At 40.3% G+C, this 20,888-nt stretch overlaps 1 protein-coding gene across 1 annotated transcript in view; it reads left to right on the top strand.

Annotated features, from left to right (window-relative positions):
* Positions 1–20,513, top strand: part of GLIS3 (GLIS family zinc finger 3) — a gene marked incomplete at its 3' end in the record, with an annotated part of 117,184 nt that extends 96,671 nt beyond the window's left edge. The window contains exons 6-9 of the mRNA XM_084225619.1: positions 3,698–3,857; positions 12,216–12,394; positions 19,002–19,181; positions 20,377–20,513. Coding sequence (XP_084081745.1) covers positions 3,698–3,857; positions 12,216–12,394; positions 19,002–19,181; positions 20,377–20,513 — 656 coding nt within the window. The remainder of the gene's footprint in view (positions 1–3,697; positions 3,858–12,215; positions 12,395–19,001; positions 19,182–20,376) is intronic.
* Between the last annotated feature and the right edge of the window lie 375 nt (positions 20,514–20,888).

Here is a 20,888-nt window from a genome sequence, read left to right as displayed (position 1 = left end):
TGGTGGTGCTATACTGGAGTCAGTTAGCATGCTGGTTGTCACAAACATTTCTTAGAATCATAGAATCACTAGGCTGGAAGAGACTTTAAGATCATTGAGTCCATCCATCCCGTGCCCTAACACCTCACCTAAACCATGGCACCGAGTGCCATATCCAGTCTTTTTAAACACATCCAGGGATGGTGACTGCACCACCTCCCCGGGCAAACCATTCCAGTACTTTATCAGTCTTCCCATGAAAAACTTTTTCCTAATATCCAGCCTGTATTTCCCTTGGCGCAGCTTGAGACTGCGTCCTCTGCTTCTGTCAGTTGCTGCCTGGAGAAAGAGACCAACCCCACCTGGCTACAAACACCTTTCAGGGAGTTGTAGAGAGTGAAAGGTCACCCCTGAGTCTCCTTTTCTCCAGGCTAAACACCCCCAGCTCCCTCAGTCGTTCCTCACAGGGTTTGTGTTCCAAGCCCCTCACCAGCCTCGTTGCCTCCTCTGGATGTGCTCAAGTGTCTCAATGTCCTTCCCAAACTGAGGGGCCAGCACTGGACACAGCACTCGAGGTGTGGCCTCACCAGTGCTGAGTGCAGGGGAAGGGTGACCTCCCTGCTCCTGCTGGCCACACTATTCCTGACACAGGCCAGGATGCCCTTGGCCTTCTTGGCCACCAGGGCACACTGCTGGCTCATGTCCACTTGGCTGTCACCAGCACCCCCGGGTCCCTTTCCAGCCACACCGTCCCCAGCCTGTAACACTGCAGGGGTTATTGTGGCCAAAATGCAGGACTCAGCACTTGGATTTATTACAGCCCATCCCACTGGACTCTGCCCATCCATCCAACCATTCCAGGTCTCTCTGCAGAGCTCTCCTACCCTCCAACAGATCAATACACAATCCCAGTTTAGTGTCACCTGCAAATTTACAATGAAGAACTCAATCCCCTCACCCACGTTGTCAATGAAGATATTGAGCAGAACTGGCCCCAGCACAGAGCCCTGAGGACACCACTGCTGCCTGGCCCCAGCTGGATGCAGCACCGTTCACCACCACTCTCTGGGCCCGGCCATCCAGCCCGTTCTGAACCCAGCACAGAGTGCTCCTGTCCCAGCCATGGGCTGCCAGCTTTTCCAGGAGTGTGCTGTGGGAAGGCCCTGCCGAAGTCCAGGTACACAACATCAACAGCCCTTCCTGAATCCACCAGGCAGGTTATCTGGTCACAAAAAGAGACCAGGTTGGTCAAACACGACCTCTCCCTCCTAAACCCATGCTTTGCCCAATTTCATACCATCTGAATCAGGTATTTATTGGGATCGAGACTGAAAAGACATTGGGAAGGTATTTACTGGCAACACTTTGAACAAGTAACTCACATGTAACACAGCCTGAACCAGCGAGAAAATGTGCAAGCATGGCTTACAAAATACTTGCATGGAATGCTAATGATGGTTGTGGAAGAGAACACTACGTCAAGATGAGCAACTCTTGTTACCTTGTACTGAAGACCTGAACATAATCCAACCTTTTTACTCCTGATCCTGAAGAGGTTAATTTTAAATGCAAAGATCACAGTACTGGTAAACTAAGCCATTATATATTATTACAGTTTTATTAGTTTTTGTCATTGTAAAATGCAAGTTACCCTATGTTGCCACAGAATAGTTTAAATCATCTTTTTTTATTTAGATGACCAGGGCTTTCCTTTGCAGTGTCCTGATTTGTTAAATATTGTCTCTGCTTTTGCTGTCAGAATGTGTGCTTAGTTGTTTTTCAGTATTTTCTTCTGTGCTGCGTGTAAGACAAAATAAGAATTTCAAAAGTTCATTCCTTTGTTATTATCTTCTGCACTTTTCTTGATGCTACGCTGAGAGACAGTCATGGAAAAAGTAACTTTTGGGGTGCATGAGCAAAGTGGAAAAAAAACCATTCCCCTGTCTTAATAGGAAAATGTCCTCAGCTTCTTCTTTGCAAGTTACTCTGCTGTTTTAAGTGATGTCTCATCTTCCCGCGGGTCCTGCCTCCTCTGTTCCTCTCTAAGGTTTGGGATGTCTTCTGCTGTCAGGTGTTTGTCATCACTTGGGTTGTGATAAGGGGGCTCTCGTCCACACACAAATTAGCAAAGAGCAGAGCCTGACACCAAGGTCAGCCTCCACACCTCCACCTTTGACCGCCAGTGTCAACTTCCCCTAATCTTTGACATTACAGCATCTGTATTGGATGCTTTTATTCACAAAGTGGTTTCCTGTCTGTCATCTTGCAGTATGTGTCATTCTCACCAGCTGAAAGATGTCCAGGGCTGCTCTTAAATGGGGCTACATCATAATTAGACTCCTGAGCGTTTTCTTAAGTCTGTCTTAACTTGGTGAATATCCAGTGTGTCACAAAGGTGGGCTTGTATGGATTAATAGAGTCTTTCCAAGAACAGCCTGAGGACTTGGGAGATGGGGTGAATTTTCACCTTTTTTGATCTTCTGTAGCAAAATTCACACCTGTGAAAGAGGAAATGATGACCTGTGAAATCATTTCCTTGAATACTGATCTGTGGTGAGGCTACCTCTAATGCAGTCTTTCTTCTGCTAGGATGGCAGCATCCATGGACATATTTCAGCCTAGAAAGATGTTTTACTAGTGACATCCCCCCTGGGGAACTGGTTTAAACTCTAGGATTTTATCAAGAAACTCAAATCATTAGCTCCAACATATTCACTAGCATAATGTAAATTTTATAGGTAGAATTTTACTATGTAACCTAGGCCTGAACAATACCTTTTTTTTTTTTTTAAGAGATAGGAAGATACGACAGACAAACAGGAGAAGTAATTTTTATCTTTTCTTTTAGTCAGACTATCTAATTTATTCTCTGGGCTCCTAAAATATTTAAGAGCATGTGTTTGACTGTCAGTCAACATCAGCATAAGCTACCTGACACTGATGTCAGCAGAAATAGTTGCATAACTGGATTTTAAGAGATACAAAGATTTAAATTTGTCTGATTTAAACTTTTTCTTTTTTTTTTTTTCAAAGGGCTACCAGAAAATAAGGTTACAGGGTTTGGGATCAACTAATTAGGACATTTGAACAAGGTCCTATATTGCTTTTTGTTTAGTCAGTAAGGAAACAGGCAGGAAATTTTCCTTATTAGAAAAATACAAGAGAAAACACATAGAAAATTATTAAGCTGTAATGATGGTTTAAAATTTTCATGTGTATTACTGAGGAATCTGGGCCAATGATAGCAATAATGCTTTTCAAGAAATTTGTCATTTTTACAGATGAAGGGAAAATGTAGAAAACATTTCACATTTTATGAAACTGTTCTTTCTGTTTACTAGTTCTAAAAATACAGATCTTAGGAATATTGGCACATCTTCTACAATAGAAGGGTATAGAAGATTTGCAGCCTTATTCAGACAAAAAGTTCCAAGACAATGAGCATGGCTGTGATCATTCATGCCTGGATTTATGGAAGTGTCATTTGGAATCAGCAAACAATACGTGCTTATTTTCATGTGGTTCTTCTTCTTCCCTTTGTATGGAAAACAACACATCAGAAAACCCTTAGTTTTCTTAGTTGCTAAGAGTTGGCACTACATCTTGACAGGAGGGGTTGCATGTTGGTGTTTGGTCATTTATCAATATTGTTGTTGTTTGGTCAGTTATCAGTGTTGTTTCCTGCCTGATGAGTATTATTTCTCTCCTTTACTTCCAGCAGCTGTGATTCCCAGCGCACAGATAAATCAAAACGGAACAGCAGCTGGGGCAGTGTCCCTGTCCCACCCCAGCAGCCACTCTTCCCCGGGACAGAACGTACAGGGCAGTCCCCTGCATCCTCCCCAGATACCTCTTCTCACAGCTGCTGACTCAGAGAGGTAAGAGCCTGTGCCTCCCAGCACGAGCCTGGGGCTGGACTGTCTTCAGAGCTGCCAAGATGGGGGGAAATAACTTGTTGTACAGAAAGGCACTTGTGGCAGCCCTGGCCTAACAACTGCTCTGGGTAGGGGTTTATCAGGAGGAGAGGTGAAGTGGACCGTGTTATTCCAGTCTGGGAGATTTTCCATCCCTTTCCATTTCAGGGACTTCTTCCAATCCCTTCTTGATCCCGATGAAGGGCCAAGAAAGGAAAGTGATACCAGCTGTCACATTGAACTTCAGATGACCACAGCCATACCTTACAGAATGGGGGCCCTGAGATTCATGGTTCTGTTTACTTGTAGGAGAAGAGTCATATTCTGTCAGTATTCTCCCAATACTAAGCATTTCTGAAGGACAACCTTGCTTGCCTTTTGTTTTTTTAATTGCCATTTTATGAAGAACAATAGATAATGAACAAATTTTTATTTCACTAGTTTTTCAGTTTGATTTATAGTCAGGATTTGTTTTATGACAGTTATGTATGTTTTTATTTTATGCTGGTTAGGTATGGTAAATTATATGATTTTATATATCTCAGTGACATAAAAATCAATTGCTCGGATGTGTTTTGATTTGCATCGTTAGACATTCCCTAAATAATTTTCAGCACTCTTTCCAATGATTTAGATAAGTGTATGGTACTACAGATGTGGAAATCTATAGTTCATTGAATCAGAAGTCTACCAAATCACAAGTCTGAAGAGGCCTAGTAAATGGTTTTTAGTGGAAAAATCAGGAAGATAACATCATCACACTAAATACTAAACTCATACTATCTGCTCATGGATACTTACGCATTATTTTTAAAATTTCTTTTTCAGTGCTCTAAGTGATAAATTGCTGTATTTCACTAATGTATTTCAAAGTATTTAATTTCCTTGAGTGACAGATATGACAGTAATTTGAAGAGTACAAAATCCCCAATTATAAACCTGAAAACAGCATTCACTAGATTTCAATTACTGGTAAACGAGCATAATTTCTTTGGATGAAAGCACTATTCACTCTGCCTTGTATCAGGAAGATAGAAGAAGTTGTGGCATCAGGAAATTAACAACAGGTGAAAGTACTTTTTTATTTTGGACTTCACATGTGAATTTAGCCCGTTCTGGAGCAACTGGAAGTTGTTGAGGGTTTTGTACATCAGTCTGAGATGAGCTTACTGCCTCATGCTTGCTGAAGCTCATCTACTTGGTTCATTCCTTCCTCCCCTCTCCTGCCCACACGATCCTGGTCTTTTTCCCTTGTGCTGGCTCTGGCGCTCTGTGCACACCTCTGGGACTGGCCATGCTCTCTCACCTGACACAAAGGCTCTTCTGTCCCAGTACAGTTTTCTCTTCAATGCATGGCCTGTCCATCCATACCCTATGATTGCCAGAGCATGAGGTGATAGGCAGGGGCTTTATTATCTATATTATCTATACATTAATAGTTGTAATAGATTTAAAGGTAATTATAAAAGACAATGATCTTATTAGCCCATTTCTGAGGTTCTTCTGCTGTAAGACCATACCAGAGGTGCCTAGAGTGAGTCTTCCTTCATTCAATTAATTGAATCCATTTCATGCATCAAGATAATACTCTACAGAATAATAAAAAGCTAACATGGTATACTCCTTTTTCATGTGTTAAGTGTATACAGACTCTCTAAAAGGGCTTTAAGTGCTAATTCTCATATGCGGAGCTGCTTTGGGTTTAAAGAAGTTCCAGTGTCTTCACTTAGGTAGTGTGACAAATGGCAATTTAAATTCAGAAAAGGAAAAATGTATTGCAGCAGTGTTGGTCTGATTATAATACATAGGGTAGAAGTGAAGGGAAATGTTTAAAAGAAGAACGAAGGCAGAATCTATATATTGAATCTAACACAGTACTCTCACCTAGGGGCCTTGTGAGTAGGCTGTCACCTCACTTCTTGGGTGTGATGAGAATGGTGAAAATGTGAACAATCCTTCAGTAGAGAAAGTGGCAGAGATAGTGTCTTTGAAAGGTGTGAATCATCCTGTTTATTTCAACCTCATTGTTGAAAGGGCTGCAGGATTTAGGGATGCAAGTAGAGCATTTGTAGCCCCTCATGCTAGTAAGGGTTGGACTAGGTGACCCTTGAAGGTCCCTTCCAACCCAAATTGTTCTGTGTTCTGTGGTTCTGTGCCATGTGGCTCCTGACACACTATGCATGCCCAGGGTCATTTTAGAATAGGACAGCCTGACCAGAACTTGTCCAGCAGAAGGCTGTATTTGTGGGACTGAAGCTGATCCAAACTGGCCTGGCTGTTTGATCATGCTGGGGGCCAAGCCTGTGACACTTTTTGGACAGCAGACTGAGGTTTATGAGAGACAGAAGCTGGAGGAAATAAGCATTTTCTCTACATTTCCACATACCATGGCATAGGGAGATAATGGGAGGGTTTCTTTTAAGTCTTTCTCTTCTAGGTGGTGTGAGGGAAAGTGTGGGCTTGATTGAGCCTTATTAAGGTGAGAAACTGAGCCAAAGATGGAACACATCTTACGTTGCATTCATTATGTGTACAAAACTCTGAGAACACATAGTGCAAGGCAGTTATAGAGTTTGAATCTAAGAAATCACTTCATTTATCAAAGGAGAGAGCATAAATAATAAAAGTGCAGATTTAAACTTTGTCTGTCCCAGCTCTTTGATACTAACTTTGAGTGCTCCACTAATATGAAGAACTGCAGCTATTCAGTGAAGGTGCAAAATGTGTACCTAAAAGCATATCTGTAACAGGGAGTATGTATTTTACTACCTTTTCATTCACTACTGTAATACAAGAAGGTATGAGCATACAAACAAACTGAAAGAACAATTAAAACTCAGATCAAAAATTAAGGGTTTATATGGCATAGTTTGCATATGTGGTTCAGTGTCCCAAAATTGATGGTGCTAAATGTTTGAAATTAATATTTTTAAATTCTTTCTTTATATAATGAATTATCCGAATATACATCTTGCTTTTGAGCAAGAACTAGCCTGTTAACCAATGTGACACAATAACAATTTTTTTCATGGATTTGATGTTCCAGGTGATTTTTTTATCCAGCTGTGAACCAGAACTAGCAGTATGTCCCTAAACCATGATGCATCCCAGCTTCACAGGAATTTCTAGAGACTCTGTAAGGCTGACAAGAACTTAGGGCGCCAGTGTTCCATTTAGCAGTGCCATTATGCTATAAGTTCTGCAACAGTCATTCTTTTTGTTTATTTGAGTTTGTGGCTATATTCCCTTTATGATTTTGCTGTAAAATAGTAAGTAGCTCCGAGCTAAACTTCCAGAAGCAAAAGCCTCTGCGTAGTTCTACCCAAGAAGCCAAGGCTTCCAACTTTCACATGTTACAAAGCTCTTTGTATGCAGCATACATACATAAAAATGGCTGCCTCAAAGAAGGTCTTTATTTAGGTGTCGTTTTGAAATAAGTACATCAACTTCTTTCCAGGCATGGGACACTTCAGAGGATTGGCTGTTAATTATGTTTTCTTTTTAGTGGGCAAACAACACTTATAAATGACAAATGCTTGTATTGGAGGTATCGGTAAGGCAAACCTTGAACCTGAGCCATACATTCACAGAATCCTAGAAAATTTAAGCTGGAAAAGACCCTTAGGACCATCAAGTCCAACTGTTAACCTAACAGTGCTGAGGGCACCACAAAACCATGCACCCAAGTGCCCCACATCCACATGTCTTTTGAATGCCTTCAGGGATGGTGACTTCACCACTTCCCTGAATGGAAGGTCCAGTGCCTGCCCACACTTTCTGTGAATAAACTTTTCCCATTATTCAATCAAAACCTTCTCTGGGACAACTTGAGGATGTTTCCTTCTTGTCCTGTTATTTGTTACTTGGGAGTGGAATTTTTCTCACACTTTTTTTTTTTTCTCCCCAAAGGCATTTTTTCCTTTTCACTACATTTGCAAGAAATTAAGTTCTCTGATACAATATAGGCACAGAAAATACTGAGAGATTTTATAAAAAGTTACATAGTCTCCCTCCAGGGAGTCTGTATATTGAGGTGCCTGCTCACAGCTCTCTTCCTTAAATTCCACTTTAAATTCCACTTAAATTCTCCTTTCATCTTCTCACCAAAGAGAAGATGAGGTACTGGTCAGAGGGGTTGTTTGTTCTTTCTGCCACCCCTTTCAGCTAGATTTTAGTTTTCTTGCCAAAAATATTTCTGTTATGCAAGAAGATTGCATTCCTTAAAAAAACTACAACAACAACAAAAAAAAAACAACCAAAGCAAACAAAACCCCAAACAAACAAACAAACAAAAACCCCTGAAACGAAAACACCCACAAAACCTATAGCAGGAAAATCATTGGAGAGAAACATGCATCATAGGTAGGTAAAAAATTAGCCTTTTTTTTATTTTGGTCAAATGAATATACTCGTTAACTTTGGGGAAAACATCTTATTTTTTACAATTTTGTTCATGGCAAAAGGTATGCTTTCCTTAAATGTGTTTTTAAATCATGTTTATTTGATTGTCACTTTTAGTTAGCCAGACTAACTTATAGTGCAATATGCTGGGTTTCACAATGCTGTGTTACAACAGAATGCTTCCTTCACTGACAGCGGACTGAGGATCTGTAAAGACACTAAAACACAGCATCAAGTGTGAGTTTAAAGAATGTGAGCTCACAGAAAGAAGGTCAGAGCAGAGAATGGATACACCATCCCAGATTTCCTGGATTTTCCTAGAAATAGAAAGGCATTCAGGAAGGAATGATCATGGATTTTTCTTCATTTAACATTGTCAGAAAGTGCAGCACTGTACAGGAGACTGTTGGAGACAGCAGCCTCTGGCAGGGAGCTTGTAGTTCAGTCCTCTGTGCAGCCAGACCTTCAGCTCAGTGAGATGAAAGCCTGATCACCTTACTGTGTGAACTGCACAACATGTGGATGTGTTCCAAAGTGCTGAAGCCCAGCAAAAATTACTCAGCCATTTAAAAGAGCAGAAACCCAATAAATTGTGTTTATAAGCTGTTCAAAGAAAACTATGGCCTCTGAAGAAAAAAAAAATTTGTGTTTTCAGCTTTAATGTTCAATTTCCACTTCAGCAACATATCTGTAGCAACCATAAGGATTAATTTTGTCTGAAGGGTGACAAATGCTTTAATCTACATTGAAAAGTTAAAAACAAAAAAAAAAAAAATGAAGACAGAACTACATCCAACATTGTTACCAAGTTCCTGTCTCTAATATTTAATGTTAATAGTAATTTGTGCCATAGTGTAGCAGGGATTAATGGTAGGTAAATTATGTCTTTTATATGCAGGTGCAGTTTCCTTTCTTTCAATATATAAAGAAAACTATTTTTAAATTTTTAAAAATACTTGGTTGCAGTGAAATGAATCAAGGAGTTGCAAAGCGCTTGGGTTCCAGGTGAAGAAACATATATATTCTTGCTACAGGGTCATAAGAGATTGTTTCCCCACTCAAAAGAGGATTTATTTGTAGGTGGCCAACCATGATAAAATAAACTAAATTAAAGCCCTATATAAATACACAATTTATGCTGTATATAATGACTCTTAGATTTCCTCTTCCCTTCCTTTTCCACACATTTCTTGGGTTGTGCATGTAGGTGTAGTGACTCTTTACTGGGCCAGCTCCAGTGAAGTAGGTGGCATTGTATGTGGCATTTTAACTAATCTCATCAAAATAGGTAAGCTTTGGTAACTTTGTTATGCATCTTGATTACTACCAAATCTAGTCATTCCCCAGCAAGACATTTTTTCGCAGCTAAAACTGGAAAGGAAAAATTTTCTTAATGGCTCCAGAAACATTTCCGCTTGGACTTTACATCAGTCGTAGGATTCTGATTGAATTGACACCTGGGCTTGACTGTAGTTCTTGATTGCAGTTTCCAAGTGGTTACAAGCTGGTCCTGAGTGTTTCAGGAACACAATTAAATTAGCTGTTCTCCCAGGAATATAATGACATTTGTTCAGAGACAAATCTGGGCTGTGACAAGTACAAGTTTCTCTTTTGTTAAGCAGAAGGAAAGAAAAAATAGATAACTAGAGTCGTGGATATGGGTAAGCCAGGTTGATTTATAAATAAAGACCACTTATGTCTACTAAAAAGGAGTCCTGTCTGACTGTAAAATATAGTGTATTATTATTGGGAGGAAGTTTTTTGGATGTTAAATCAAAGGTAAATCTCTAAAACTGTGCTTTCCACTTTTAGTTTTGAAAATTATTTTTCCCATTAGTGGCTGCTGGTTAAAATAATTTTTCAGAAATTAATTTTCCCAAATTAATCCTGAAAACACGAAGGATGATATTACATGATCTTAAAAATAATCATAGTATTTAAAGACTGTCTGTGCTTGGCTCTCAATCTCTGGCAGGAGATAACAGTCTTTCTATGTGACTCCTATACAAAAAACTAACTCCAGTTATTACTTGGGAGACATATAACCAGGTTGTTACAGCTCTTTTAAAAACCTCTGATGTTTTTATCAAAATATAACTACTGATTTCTCTTTCTAAAAAAAATTGTGCAATAGTATTATTGTGAAATATCTGCATGCTTTGTTCTCTTCCTCCCTGGTATATCTTTCAGTCTGCTCTGCATCAGTTATCTGGAACAATTAAATATTTGACACTCAATGGCTCAGTAGTAAGATCTTTATTTCCTCCATCCATATAGCATTTCTGAAGTAATATATGCTTGTGAAGTTAATATCACATCAGTACCAGGACCATCCAAACCCCACCTAATATGCTTAAAAATGTGCTTCTCACAGAAAACTGAACAGGCAGTACATCATCCAGAGTTCATTTTGATACTTGTAACACTCCAAATGTAGATTATGATTCACCAGAAATGTAGTAAATACCTTTCAAATGAAGTCAAAATCACATAGAGATAACATGTGGCAGATACAGATTCTTAGCTGCAGCATAAAAGATCTCAAGTAACTTTTATTGAATACAGTTATAACCTGTATGATGACCCTGTCCAGAGGTGTTCTGTAGAGTTGCTACTGGAGTTGCACCTTCTGTTGTATTCAGGGTGTGATAAATTTTCTTGACACTTCTTTAGGAAAAACATGGTTTTTTATTAGGTTAAAAAAAAATAAAAGTTATCTAGTGTATTGATGCCCAATCTCAGGACAACAGGGACCAGATCTATAGAACACCGACAGACTGTGTTAACTGCAGGCACTGATCCCTCCTAGCAGCAGCCACTGAGCTCACAGGGAAGGGTATTCCTCCTCAGCAAACTTGCAGCTCACTTTTAGTGATGGAGAGACAGGCTGATCTGGAACAAGATTTGACATGTCACTTTCCACTCACCTTCTTGCAGAAATATCATGGTTCTTTTTTGGTGTTGGCAATGTTTCCAGCTCGCCAGTCATTGATAAAAAAGTGGCCCAGAGCCATTCCTGAGGTTTCATTAACTAGCCAGATCCCATCAGTCTGTTGGGTGGTTTGGGGCACAAACAGAAGCTCTAAAAATCCTATCTTTCTGTCTGAAAAAAAGATTGCATGACCTATCTGTAATGTACTTCGAGGTATGCAGTTTTAAGGATAGGCAGTAAGAAAATCAGTAAAAAGGTAAATTCCATAAAACTCTTGTGTAAAATCTTCAAAAGTAGTGCAAATCCTTGTGGTCCCAGAGCTGTGCAAAACTTACCCCTGCAGTGATGAACCTCTGTGACAGCTGCCCCACCAGATTTGTTCTCAAGCATTCTCTCCTCTGCCAGTTTAAGTTTATAGTTTGAGTCCAGATCAACATTTTGATGCAGTCAGATTCTGGAAGCAATTTAACACTTGCCCTTATCTGTATTATATTGACATCAGATTATTTATTTTCTAATAGCTCAATGTAACAAAGGAAGATTTCTAGAGCCTGAAACCTGGGCCTGAACCTAATACCTAACAACTCAGTGGCCAATGACCTGAACTGATCTCTCACTGTCAGTGAGCAAGAACAACTATTTATTGGGAAATAAGGTTGATACAAAGGCTTAAACTAAACAGCTGGCAGTGGCTCCAAAGTCAGGTCCCCCTTGAGGCATCTCCTCCAATTATGGCTTAGGCACACACACAGAAGGAGTAGATTAGAAGTAGTTTTCCATTATAAGGGGCAATTCAGCCTGCTAATTTCCCAGATGACAAGCATAATGATATGTCACCATTTAAAAATATGCCATCTCTATTTGGGCTGTGCACTGTTATTTTGGAAGTCTGTATACATGCAAATAACTAAAGTGATCTGAAAAAATAAAAACAATCTTTAGCTCTTATGTGCTGGAGATCTTACAGATTTGTGGTTTTGAACTTCTAGGTTTGTTGCTCCTACTCCTTCTCATCACATCAGCCCCCAGAGAATGTCCATTCAACATCCCATGATGCAGAGACAGACTCCACAACATCCTCAGCTTCCCCAGCTTGCAGGGATGCCTCTGAAGACATACCAACCAGCAGAAAGCCCTTCTTTTCAGCCAAATGCGCTTCACATCCAGGGTAAGAAGGAAAAACCTTCATCTTTGATGTTAGTTGCTTTTTGCTATTGTTTATCTTTCAAATTAAGTGCTTCAGGGACTGTCACTGATATTGTTAAGGTACTTTTCCTTGAAAGACCCTAGGAGGTAGCTTTCAGGACCCTGCCTTCAAACATCTTTAAAATACTTACCTTACCTAGCTGTTATTCATCCTGCTATGGAGTTACATGTTTCTCCTCATGTTGATTTTCAGTGCTGTTCTTGACACAGAATGGCAAAAAATTCTGTGATGGCTTTTAATTTTCTAATATTACACTTCTAATCCCTCCTGATTTACCGTGTAAGTATTAACTTGCTTTTCAAGATGTAGGATATTTTTGTCCCTTGCACTTGTGGGGAGATGGAGAACTCTTCTTGTGTAAGCATGGAAGACTCTTGCAGCTGTGTTCCCACTTGTGCTGTGTAATCAACATCTACAAGACCTCTCTCTCTCTCTTCAGTCCTGTGTATTTCTTCTTTAGCCAAAGAAAAAAATCATCAGCTCGTGGGTTGTTTTGTTTGTTTGTTTTTCCTGGCTGGTGGAGACTGAATGCTAATTACCTTAACATTTCAGGAGTGTGTTGACAGCAATATTCTTGTTTCCTCTCAACTGTTTAAGTATATGATTTGCCATACTTATAGACACAAGGTACATAGCAGACTAGATTTTTAAAGGTCTTAGGATTCTGCTTATTGATCAGGCTTCCTGAGAATTATCATTGTAGATATCATAAGAAACATCCTGGAAAGAGCAAGGTGTATTGATTTTGCACAGCTTGGTTTTTGGTAGCAGAGGGGCCACAAAGTTGGCTCCTGTGAGAAGCTGCCAGAAGCTTCCATGTCCAGCAGAGCCAATCCTGGTGATGGCTCTGAAGATGGACATGCTGCTGGCCAAAACTGGGCCAAGGAATGAGGTTGGTAACGCCTCTGTGATGATATCTTTAAGAATAAAATCAGAACAAAGTGGGCACAGTTTTGCTTCTAGTCAGAGAAGAGGAGGAGGTGAGAACATGTGAGGGAAACAACATGGAGACACCAGGGTCAGTGCAGAAGGAGGGGAGGAGGTGCTCCAGGCACTGGAGCCAAGATTCCTCCACAGGCTGTGGTGAGACCATGGGGAAGCAGCTGTGCCCCTGCAGCCCCTGGGGGTCCATGGGGGATGCAGAGATCCGCCCAGAGCCCGTGGGGATCCACGGGGGATGCAGAGATCCACCCACAGCCCATGGAGATCCATGGGGATGCAGAGATCCACCCACAGTCCTTGGGGATCCATGGGGGATGCAGAGATCCACCCACAGTCCTTGGGGATCCATGGGGGATGCAGAGATCCACCCACAGCCCATGGGAGAGCTGCCCATGCTGGAGCGGGTGGATGCCTGGAGGAGGCTGTGGTCCAGTGGGAGACTCTGTGGAGAGAGGGGCCCCTGATTCCAGGCAGGAGCAGCCTGTCCTTGAGGGCTGCATCCTGTGGAAGAGTGACCCACGCCACAGCAGTTTTGGGAGGACTGTGTGCTCATGAGAGGGACTCAGGTTGCAGCAGGTGTGGTTTGGCTGCTGCCTGTGAGAGTGGACCTACGAAGAGAAGTTCACGGAGAACTGTCTCTCATGGGAGAGATCCCACAGCCCCACAGGACTCCTCTCCCTGAGCAGTGGAAGAAAATTTTAGTGATGAACTGATCAAAACCCCCATGCCCTGTCTCCCTGTGCTGTTGGTGGGAAGGAGGGAGGGTCTGGGTGGGAAAAGGTGTTTTAAGGGCTTATTTTACTTCTCACTATCCTCCTCTGATTCCGTTAGTAATAAATTTCACTTTGCAACCTTAACTTGAGCCTCTTTTGCCCTTGAAGTGTTTTCTCTCAACCCTTATCTCACTCATGAACCCTTTGTTATTTTTTTTCCTTTTTCCCTCTGCTGCCCAGCTTAGCAGTGAAGGGTAACCAAGCGACACTTGTGGGTGCCTGGCGTTAGGCCAGTGTCAAACCACGACACAAGGCTTCTTTTATCTTCTTCTACTCATGTAAGCAGCCTTTCTTGGCAAAAAGAGGAAACAGGCATCTTCCTGAGTTCATAAATGTGAAGGAGAGAAAAGAAAGTGCCAGTCCTGTTACATTCTTCATATTGTACTGGCCGCAGAGAAGCAGGATCTGAGGCAGGTGATTTTCTCCACAAAATAGAATTCTTTACAGCACTCATCAGTACTAGAACATGAAATTTACCAATGGACATAAGCAGTTATAGTTGGCTTTCTATATTCCCTGATAGATGTTTCACTAATAATGAAGCCAACGGAGTAAAGGGTGAAATTTCTTAATTTACAGTTCATTGTCATATGATGTACATGAAAACATGCCAGGTTTTCAAATCAGGCCCAGTAAATTCCTAGTGCAAGGCTTGAAGGGATCAGGTTAGCCCTTCTATTTCCACAGTACAAAACATTTTACTTGATTCCCTTTTTAGTTGAGCATTTGGCAAGAAATCAACTTGAAAGGCATTGAGACATTAAGGTCTGTTTTCCTGCCTGGAGCAAAATTGTCTTTCAGTTATACAGATGGTTTTACTACCTTCTTCCTCTCGTGGCCATGGGAGTTTTAGGAATCCTAGAACTTGGGAGCACAACCAGTTGCTTCAAAGTAGAAGACTTTCCAAAGAATCCTGCCTCCCAGGGAGTCACAATTCACCTTGGATTAATTGCTGCTCCACACAGGACTTGCACTGGCTTGTGCAGCAACCTTCATGTCTCCTTGGGCATCTTCTCTTCAGGGCAGGCCAAAACAATGCTACCTGTGTTCCCATCTCCCTCTCCTACAGTCCAAAGAGTATTTAAAAGGACAAAAGATTCTTTACAAGAAGAAGGCCCAGTAGAGACCCTCATCTGAGTGGATGTCACATTTGAATTGAAGCCCTGTTCCATGTGCAAATTTAAGATACAGTTTAATACTGTCTTTTGAGATCAAAAAATGGTTGACTTTCAAGGGCTTGGACCTTAAGCCTGTACCATACTTAGTCCCATGTTATCATTACTGTGTCTACTTCACTCTCCCAGGAAAGCTTATGTTGAAAATAGACACTGCTGACAGGAATTATTTGCACACAGATTGCAACTCAAAGTTCAAATTCTAAACAATTTTGCACTTAAAACCTAATATAAAGACAATGTAGACTGAACTCTTAATTGTTTTTTTTTAGTATTGAAAGATAAAGTACAGGGTAATTCAGTACCCACAATGTGGGTATTAAATGTTTTTTCGAAGATCAAGTAACCTAGTGTCACTGTACAAGGTATTTTGTCAGAATGTACTCCCTCCAGCTTAAGCACAGCTGTCTCCTCCTATATGCTACACACAAAACATTGTCCTGTGTGCCTTAAGGGCTCACCTAAATTCTGTCTCTCAAAAGCAGATATTTGAAGAGTTTGTGTTTTCCCAGTACCAATACAAAGATTACTGTCTTCCTTGGTGAATTTATTACAATGCAGAAAACACCATGGAGTTATCTCCACGCTATACTATTATGTATACAAGAAGTGGCTGTGGGAAGTTCTGTTAATTTCTATCTCCTGCAGTTCATAACCTGCCTTTTCAAGATTTAAAGTGCTCTAACTATAGCCACTTCAGCTCAGTCTGATAGTAGACAATGGCAGCAATCTGCTTCAGTAAGTAGTCTTAAACTTGTCAGTTCCATATAAATTTGCTTTGTCAAGGAAGAAAGAGTTTCATTGCCCAAAAGCTTTTTGAAGGAAACAAGTTCTAAACAGACACAATTTCTAAAAGCCTGAACATCTTAAAAGATCGTGGTGGTCTCAGAGTACTGTCCTTTAGAGAGAAATATTTATGAGATCCAGGACTGACAGCCTTCTTGTATTCGATAGCTAGTTATATTGTGAAATGTCTTTTCCTTGGAAGTACATTGTCTACAGTTCAAGCTTCAATATTTGTTCTGAGTGATTTTCAACATACACAGTAAAGTCAGAGAGGTCTTTCTATTGCCTCAGTTAATATTACATAATTGACCAAATATTCCCTTTTCTTGCTCCTGTGAAATTCCCACTATGCTTTGCTGTGTGGAATGTTCAGAATTGATGTTAGATGCCTCACTGAGATGTAGAAGTCAAGCTCTTCTTTTCCTTTCATTAGATTGTAGTATCTTTTATTGTGTTACCATTCCATAAATCTGAAACTATCCTGACTTGGAGACTGGAATGACAACTTCCCAGCTAAATGCTTTTGTATGCCAATGTAATATGTGTTTATAGATAGAAGACAGTGCAGGTGCTGGAAATCTGCAACAATTTGTCCAGCACCTGTATTGTACTGATGATTCTTTTCAACCATGAAAAACGACTCTTAGAAGAGGTGTCTGAAGACACAGGCAACTACAGTCCTCAGGCAGCTACCAGAATATGGCATTGCTTGCTCTGAGACAAGCCAGAAGAGATGTGCCAGGTACGAAAGGAAAGAATAGCAGCAGAAGTTCCCTCTTCACAGTAGAGAAATTTTATTGTGCTGTGTAGTATAGAGCAAGGTAAAACTTCTTTGGGCATGGGTAAAGCTGACTTGCTTTTGGATGTGTCTGATACTGTAAACATTTTTGCACTAGAAATTGGATTGTTCTTTAAAATCATGTCTGTAGCCCTCTCATATGTCTTTGTGAGTTAAGATGACGACCAGAGCTGTCTGAGTTATGGAAGAAATAAAAGAAAAAAAATATATATGCAAAGTATTAATTTAAAGAAAAGAAAAAGTTTTCATTTCTTTAAAAATATTGTTAGCTTATATGAGTTAGTTATATTAGTGCCTCTATACAGACAGGTCTACTAGTAACAGCTATCTATAAATTAAAAATAATAAGATTTTAATAAACAGAAACATCTCTATTTTTTCACGTTTGCAAATCTGTCTGTTAGTACAGTATGTGACTTGGATCTCCCTTGTACTCTTCCTTTTGTTCTTCACAGCCAGATGGTACCACATGATTACATGGTGTTTGTGTAATTTGCCTAATGGACATGCAGAAATATACTGCAAAGAAACACTATCTTGAAGTATTTCAGACCAAAGACAGCTGGAATTTTTACATGCCATAGAAGCAAAGATTACTCACGCATGGCATATATTTCTGAATAGCAACTATAATGATTTTCTTGAGAAAATATTCTCTCTTTCTTGTGACAGGCAGAGAGATGACTGAGGAGGAAATAGATGTCCATCAGAAACCTCCTACCATATGGAAATTATAATTGTGGCAGTCACTCATTACATATCTATAACAAAATCTTTGTCCACAACAGATCAATAGGATAAGGACGCTGTTACAAATGTATGTGGGCCACAACTGTATGGGTGAATTTGAGCTGAGCTGTCTACCAGGGCTTTTTAGAATGAGCCTTCAGAACAGGCTCTTTATGCTGTAAAAAAACCAAGAACTTCGTGCTTTTAGAAACAATTCTTACAGCTTACACTTCTGTCATATTCAAAAATATTTCACTTTCCTAGGGAAGTTATGCTGTCATGTCAGAAGAATAGCTGTTTGTTCTGTACCTGAACATCATGAATCTTGGCTGTAGCATACTGATTCAAAGAAACCCAGCTGAGGTAACCTTAGGCATGTGTGTGTTTAAAATAGTTTAATAAGAGACAAAATTTTACAATCCACAGTTGCAGCTGAAATGTTCAGTTGCTGGAAATTTATTAGCCAACCTGTTTACCTCTTTTTTTGTTTTTTCAATGCTGCATGAAAATGCAGAAAACTGATGGTACAGTTAGTTCCTAACAGATATTTCAAGTATGGTCAGGTATGCCTGAACTGGATATGGTTTCATGTTATCCCACATTCAGCTGTATTGTAGATTATCTCTGGGCATGACGCTGTGTGAATAAAGACACCAAGTTAGGAGATTTTGCTGTGTCATTTTGGGCTCCAGTTCTCAGACTGGTTTGATGCACTGCAGATGCTCACAAAGACATTTAGACTAGTGCTAAATAACTGAGGGGAAGAGAACCACACATGCTGATTTCTTGTTTATGACTCTCTATTTTAAATGATGGATAATTGACACTGAATTGTGAAAAGAACTTGTATCTACGAAAGTTGCACTACTTTTCTGTGCTCTCTTTCCATCATAAAAAAATTTTGCTCAGAGTCTCTATGCATGACCCTACTATCAGCCAGCTATCTTGGCATCAGTGATAGATCCTTGGATTTTATTCAGAATTTACTTGCGTCATCTTCTTTCATTTTGAATTTACTATTTTCTTAGATTTTCAGGCAGATGGACAGTGTGACTCTGCAGAGTACCAGTTCAGACACAGGATTGCGCAGTACAGGGAGAAATTTCCTGAAAAATTTCAGCTTCTAGCCAGTCATAGGTCTTGATGGAATCAGGATGTCCATGTAGTAGACTGTGTTAGAAACTAGTCGCAACCTGAGGAAGTTTTAGGGAGCATCATATCAATACTGCTTTATTTGTTTAAAATTATTGAAGACCTGGTGGTAGGGCAGTTGAGGTTTTTATCATTCTCATGGCCATGGTTCCACATACTATCCTTTTTATCTCTGTCCAGGTCTTTTACTGATGGCCTTCTTCTCCTTCTAGGTTTTTATGGGCAGCTTCAGACTTTCTGCCCTCCACATTATGCTGACACTCAGAAGAACATACAAGACCGTGTTCCTTGCAGCATGGTTCCTCCTGTTGACTGCTCAGCTCTCACATCAGCAGGCCAGGGAGGGCTTGGGATTTTCCATGGAAGTTTTTCAGATCATTCTGGTATCAAAGGTAAATAACAGCCGGTCACTCCATGTAGGATTGCGTAGAGTTTGTCAACTTCGGCAGATGTGCATGGAGTGTGTATCTGGGTGGGACATGTCATGACAGATTTGACTTTTTACAAAGAGGAGATATTTTTCAGACCTTCATGGAGTGGTTGGCGTTGGGAGGCTGGAAGTCGCCGTAGGTGACAGTAACAACCGGGCTGTGTGCAGTCTGAACACTGCTGAAGGCTTCTCAAGATTATAGCCTGTGGGGCTTAAACAGTATCTGGCTTGTGTATTTGAGCTGAAATACGGTCCATTGAGCCTCCTGTGACATTTGTGCAGCCACTTCTCTCCACTGCACATATTGTGGCAGGGACCTGAGATGATTCAAACTCCTGATTTTCCTTGGCGCATGTTTGGTTTTTATCAGTCTTGAATTTCATTTATTCATGTTTCAATGACAAAAGCTGCCCGGATGCACGCTAATCTGTGTGCACGTAACTTAGTCTGTGCCTAGATGAAAAGGGGCTTGCATGCTGCTCTGGAAGGCTGAAAGATCTCTGTGCAAAGGATCAGTACAAGACAGTGAGCCTAATCTTAGCGCTCAACTAATGCCCAGGTCTTTTACTGTCCTTCCACACAGGATGAATCCACTTAACATTTATTGTGCTTTGAAGTCCCTCTTATGTCTTAGTTCTTCAGAAGTGTATTGCAAAGCCAGTGCACCTGTAATTACAAAGAGGACTCTCACAGTATGTAAACATGTTATCCAAATGATGGGAGTGTGTCTGCTAAAAGTTATTCTTGGGCTTACTATTGCCACTTGTAAAAGGTAGTCATTTCTGTGCCAGGGTCTACTTCATGGCAGTATTCTACAATGCTTTGTTGTCTTTTATCCTGTGTTCAATATGATGAAATTTGTTAAACAAGCATGCAGCTTTTTTTTTAAATGATCACAATTTTAACACCCATTAAATGGTGAGGTGTTAGTTGCAATGAAATCTGCTCTACTTCAGACTTGATTCTGAGAGACCTGAAAATTCCTCCCTTGGTAAGCAGTAAGTTGTGTAATTAATTTCATACATATGTTGGCTTGTTTATTTTGTGTATTTGATTTAAAACCATTTCCAGTTCTATGCATAAGTATTAGGACATACTTCATTATATAGTTATCCTACTTATTAACTGGGGCTTTTTTGTTTTGTTTCTTCTTCCAGTGTATGACTTTCCTGCAGGGTCTGTCGGTATCTTTGGTGATTCAGCTTGCAGCATGCCAGAGGACAGCAGTTTCCTACAAGTAAATGCAGTGGATCATTGTTCCAGCCAGCTTTCTTCTGTATACACTGAAGGCTAAGTAATGTATATCTACTTACAAGAACTTGATTCTGTTTCATCTTGCCCTTCTGTTATTTCCCTACAAATTTTTCTCTCCATGAAACTGCCATGTATGTATGGGGATATGACTAGATATACATACATAATGGAGAGGAAAAAAGCAATTACCAAGCATTCTTCATTTGATCGAGCAGCCAACTGAGAAGGAGAATGTTTGGAGAAAGCAAGCTTTGCCAAAACCTTAGCAATTTTTTCTTTTTTTCTCATCTCTGGTACAGCAACTATACTTTTTAAATTATTTCTTCTTTCAATTTCTCAAAGGGAATTCAGAGACCAAATAAGAAAACTGGTTGTTGGCTGTAATCCTTTCAAGCTGAATGGGTGCACTTACAGA

The sequence above is a fragment of the Fringilla coelebs genome, assembly GCF_963513975.1.
Source record: "Fringilla coelebs genome assembly, chromosome: Z".
Taxonomy (NCBI): Eukaryota; Metazoa; Chordata; class Aves; order Passeriformes; family Fringillidae; genus Fringilla; species Fringilla coelebs.
This window is presented reverse-complemented; position numbering and strand designations above follow the sequence as displayed.